Source organism: Poecilia latipinna, unplaced genomic scaffold, assembly GCF_001443285.1.
Source record: "Poecilia latipinna isolate Pla-1442-1.1 unplaced genomic scaffold, P_latipinna-1.0 Scaffold185, whole genome shotgun sequence".
Classification (NCBI taxonomy): Eukaryota; Metazoa; Chordata; class Actinopteri; order Cyprinodontiformes; family Poeciliidae; genus Poecilia; species Poecilia latipinna.
In genome coordinates this window covers 431,195-435,782 of record NW_015112801.1, presented here as the reverse complement: position 1 = coordinate 435,782, position 4,588 = coordinate 431,195, and the positions used below count along the sequence as shown (strand labels likewise).

General features: G+C 40.4%; 1 protein-coding gene across 1 annotated transcript in view; it reads right to left on the bottom strand.

The window, feature by feature from the left end:
* The window catches only part of fez1 (fasciculation and elongation protein zeta 1 (zygin I)), a 21,340-nt gene that overhangs the window by 5,674 nt on the left and 11,078 nt on the right, over window positions 1-4,588 (bottom strand). Inside the window, exons 4-7 of the mRNA XM_015030533.1 lie at window positions 3,364-3,451; window positions 2,649-2,735; window positions 2,028-2,193; window positions 702-1,009 (exon numbers count right to left, since the gene is read on the bottom strand). Of these exons, the coding sequence (XP_014886019.1) occupies window positions 702-1,009; window positions 2,028-2,193; window positions 2,649-2,735; window positions 3,364-3,451 (649 nt within the window). The remainder of the gene's footprint in view (window positions 1-701; window positions 1,010-2,027; window positions 2,194-2,648; window positions 2,736-3,363; window positions 3,452-4,588) is intronic.

The window sequence follows — 4,588 nt, the reverse complement described above, 5'->3', positions numbered from 1 at the left end:
TTTTTTAAAAAAAAATATTTTTAATATATTTTATATATATATATATATATATATATATATATATATATATATATATATATATATATATATATATATATATTTTAAACTGTTACTGTGGTATGAAAGCATGTCTTAGTGCTGTCAATCACCCTCCATGTGGCGCAGCTCATCCCCCCCCCCAATCTATCTCCCATCCCTTTGTCATGAATGCTCAGGTTAATTAGCATAGCTACAGATGACTACGGATAAGCTGTAAGTTGTTTGTCCGCCATTAGCACATTTAGCAGCGAGTACATGAGATTGACTGACGGTGCCAAGACCCTCCTCCTGGCTCTGATTGGTTGATTTTGGTGGGGGCGGTGCATTTCCTCAGGCTACAATAGCAGCTCAGGAAGAAGGTGGAGGAGGTGTCTCATATTATGTTGTCACAACATGGTGACATATTTTCTTTTGTAAAAGTTACATTCTGTACCTTTAAGACCACATCTCATTCGTTTTCATTCACAGTGATCTGAAAATCATCCTAATTACCAGAAACAAAAGCTTAAAAACATCAGGTTGTATGAAATCAATAATGAGTTTGAGTTACTGACATAAATGAACAAGTACAGACCCATTCGTTTTTTTGTTTGTTTGTTTTTTTAATGGGTCTGGAACATATAGATTCTAACAGAGTAGTGGAAATAATCCCGTGTATTCACCTTGACCGGCATGGTGCCGGTCTTCTGGCCAGATGAGGCGGCGCTGCCCCCATTGGAGGGCGCCGTCCCGCCCCCCTGCAGGCTGAGCGCCTTGTCCCGCCGTTTGCGCTTGCTGCTGTCCCGCTGCTCCTTCTGCCTGTTCTGCACCTCCATCAGAGCTGTGATGAACGTGTTCTTCACCTCCTTCTCGAACTCCAGCTCGTCCCGCCGGGCCAGCTGGTTGACCAGCTCCTCTGAGTACTCCCGGATGGCGGCCTCCACCCTGTGCAGCAGCTCCATCAGCGCTGAGCTGGGCATGCAGCTGAGGCCTGCAGGACGGGAAAAGAGGAGACGGTGAGAGTCCGCCGGGAGAAAAGCAACAACACGACCACAACCAAACTCTACGGGCGACGCAGAAAATGCTGAAAATGTTAAAGAAAAATAGTTTACCAAAAAAAAAATTTATCCAGTAAAAGATGAAATACAGGGCGAAAAGAGTAGCAATCAGATTTTATGGGAATTGGTAAAAAAAAACAAAAAAACATCTTAGTCTTCAAAATAAGTTACAAAAATCCTCATGTGGTCCAAACTGAAGACAGACCAGCCTCTCCTGCTGCACAGCATCTGTACAACCTGGTTTTGCCGAATAAACAGAGTAAATGAACAGAACGTGTAACAGTGTCGATGTTTATTTGTTTATATTGTTTATTTCCTTACATTTAAGGCCAGGCGCATTCATGGCAGCCATATTGGGTTTTTGTAGTCTTCAATGAAAGAGCTACACTTTATTGAGTATTTTAAATATTTTCTGTCCGACTTGGATCTGAGAAATGTCCACTTTAGATGGAACAATGTATTACTGTATTATATGACTATAAACAGGGTTATGAGTCAAAACGATTCATTTTAAGGCCACAGATACTGCTATTGGAATATAAACAGTCCTAAAAAAAAAGGCAACTTATTTTAATACAAAGATACATTTTCTTATTTGAGCAGCTATAACAATAACCTTGTTTATAATTATATGTAATCTATTAGTTAGGGATAGGGCTAAAGATGTGTTATGTATATTTTGTCCATATGTTGGGTTTTAGTTTTTTCACAGACTTTTCCGATTTGTTTTCATCTTTATTAAATAAATAAATATATAATGGGTGATTTTTTTTTAACACATGATTTTATATAACCTGATAAAGACCAGAATAGGGTCTAGAGACTAAAACCTTTCACCATGAGTGCAGCTCTTCACTGTGACGACATGAGGAAGCCCAAAAGGGTAAGAAAACCTAACAAATCTGAATCGACGTCGCCCAAATCTACGGTCAGGATTCTTTTCTCGTCTACCTTCGTAGGAGCAGTTGTTGTTGGAGGCCTGGGACAGCTGCCTGATCTCCTCCAGCAGGGACGGGTTGGTCCTGGAGGAGCACAGGCTGCTCTCCTCCTCGTCCTCCTCCTCGGTTTCGCCGGGATCTGGAGAGTTCTCCATCATCTCAACGATCTCCTCAATGACCTGAGACAGAGAGAGAGAGAGATCTGGTCCTGGTTAACTGCATACAGATGCTTCCCATTTATAAGTAGCCAGTGAGAAGCCCAAAGCCTCCTCCATAGCGATGCATGTTATCAATTATTAACGCATACTGGCATACAGCAGCAGTGGTGCGTTGGACAGCTGTCTGAGCAGCTGGATCGCCGAAACACTCAACACTATTTTCATTGGAGATGATGAAGAGTTTGTCGTAGAGGAGCTTGTTGGCCGACTAATTTGCTGCAGTTGAAAACATCTGATAAATACACAGTACTTTTGCCGATTTGAACCCGGCGTCATTTTCACACGCGCGTTCTGCCCGCATCAGTCGCGCAAACGACAAGCAAATTCAGGTAAAAGCTAAAATGAAACAAGTTCTCAGCAGGAACGGCTACGTCGCATTTTAAAGTGGCAGCCTGCTCGTTTTCTTCACGTCAAACCTGATCTGCTGTGATCAGAGGCTCTTCGTTCAGGCAGTTGGCGTTCTCGTTCTTCTCATTCATTTCCTCCTCCTCTTTTTCATGGATCTGAAAATCAGGAGAAAGAAAATGTTCAAAAATATTAAATGGCTTCATGAGCCTGTAATCAGCCAGGAAGACGCTCCGTCTTTCAGGCTTTTAAGGCCTGGCAGAATAGTGACGTATCGTAGAATTAGTAGAAGGAATCTCTGCATTCATTTATTTATGCCTAGAGTTAAAATATGGATAACGGTTGAGTCCAACATGTTTCTTAACGTCTGCAAGACAGAATGAAACTATGAAAGATGTTAATACATAATATGGGCTCAGTGCATTCTCACTGTACTGCGACTGACCAGCAAAACTGAAAACGTGTTCAAAAGTAAAATTCAAGAGGAGGCTGGGATGCTGCATACTGACAGGACAAAACAGAACATACATTGAAAATATAAGAAAAATATATATTTAAAAAAAATGAAATAAATTTGTTTAATTTGGGCTTTGTATTGACTCTTTAGGATATTGATTAAAATGCTGGTGCCTTTTTTTTTTTTTTTTTTTTTTTTGCCCTAGAACTTTTGCAATATCTGACCAGATGTAGGCTGCAAGTGAAATCAACCTGAAGCCATGAAATGGAAAAACAGAAACACGAATAAATAGTCCAGTAAAAGCCAGAGGTTTTCAGAGGACGGCGTACCTCGTGGTCGGACAGGTTGCCGTTGAGTCCCTCAGAGTTGGGGCCGTCCCAGGTGGAGATGTAGTTGTCGGTCAGAGCGTCCCACACGCTGCAACGAGAAGCACACAAACACTCGGAAGAGGAAACACTGAACGAGCAAACATCAGGCAGAGTAACGGTCAGTGCAAAGAAACTCTGCAGAAAAAAAAAAGACTATTTGGTCTAGATGTGTCTTTAAGCTGAGATTAAAATAAAGTTCCTCACATCATTGTGCGGCACGGCGACTGACAGAGGAGGCGAACAAAAGCACTGAGAGAGTATTGGAGTTTTTCTGTGTTTTTTTTTTTTTTCCTGCTTTTCTTCCAGACGGCCCTGCTGCCCTGCTCCCACTGGCACACGGAGCACAGAGGAGTCCTTTCAGCTCGGCAGCTTACCTCACCGCTCACGACCGCCTGCCGAGGCTGCAACTCAGACATTCAATGCACTTTAAAAAAAAAAAAAAGGCTAGCGAAGGATTTTTTTTTTTATTTTTCTTGTTTTTATTCGCCTATAAACTTGGAGAAGATTTGTTGGTTCGTCTATTTCACTCATCAATAAAATTGTTTTTGCGCTTCTAGAAGAAACAGCTGCGTTGCCAAAGCACTTCTTCCCTTAGCAGAAGAAAGGCAAGGAGGAAAATCAGTTATACGTCTGTTTTACAAAAGAGCCACATACAGCAAAGCTGGTCGAGACGTACCTCAAAAGTCTGGTCACGCTTTTCAGATTTTTTTTTTATTATTATTATTATTATTATTATTGAAAATACAAACTGAAAACCATTCACACTTTTCCTTCTGCACCCCCGTCGTTTTATAATGTGAAAAGATGAAAAGAAAAGGAAAAGGTAGTTTTATTTGCAGGGCAATCCAAAGTGCTTCACGTTATTAAAAAGAAAGTAAAGCAACAAATAAGGAAAACACTACATTGCCGTGGCTCCGGGTTGTATGAACTGAAGACAACTCTAAACAAATCAGATGTTGATTTAAAGAAACTCAATCTTTCAGCAAAGTATTGTTTTGCTTTTATTATTATTATTATTATTATTATTATTATTATTATTATTATTATTATTATTATTAGAAGTTTTTGGTATTTTCTGTCAATTTTATAATCGTTGTACTGTTTTGTTTTGACCTAACTGATTTTCTGGGGGGGGGGGGGGTTTTTTTTTTTTTTTTTTTTCCCTGGGATGCTGTGGTGGTTTTGG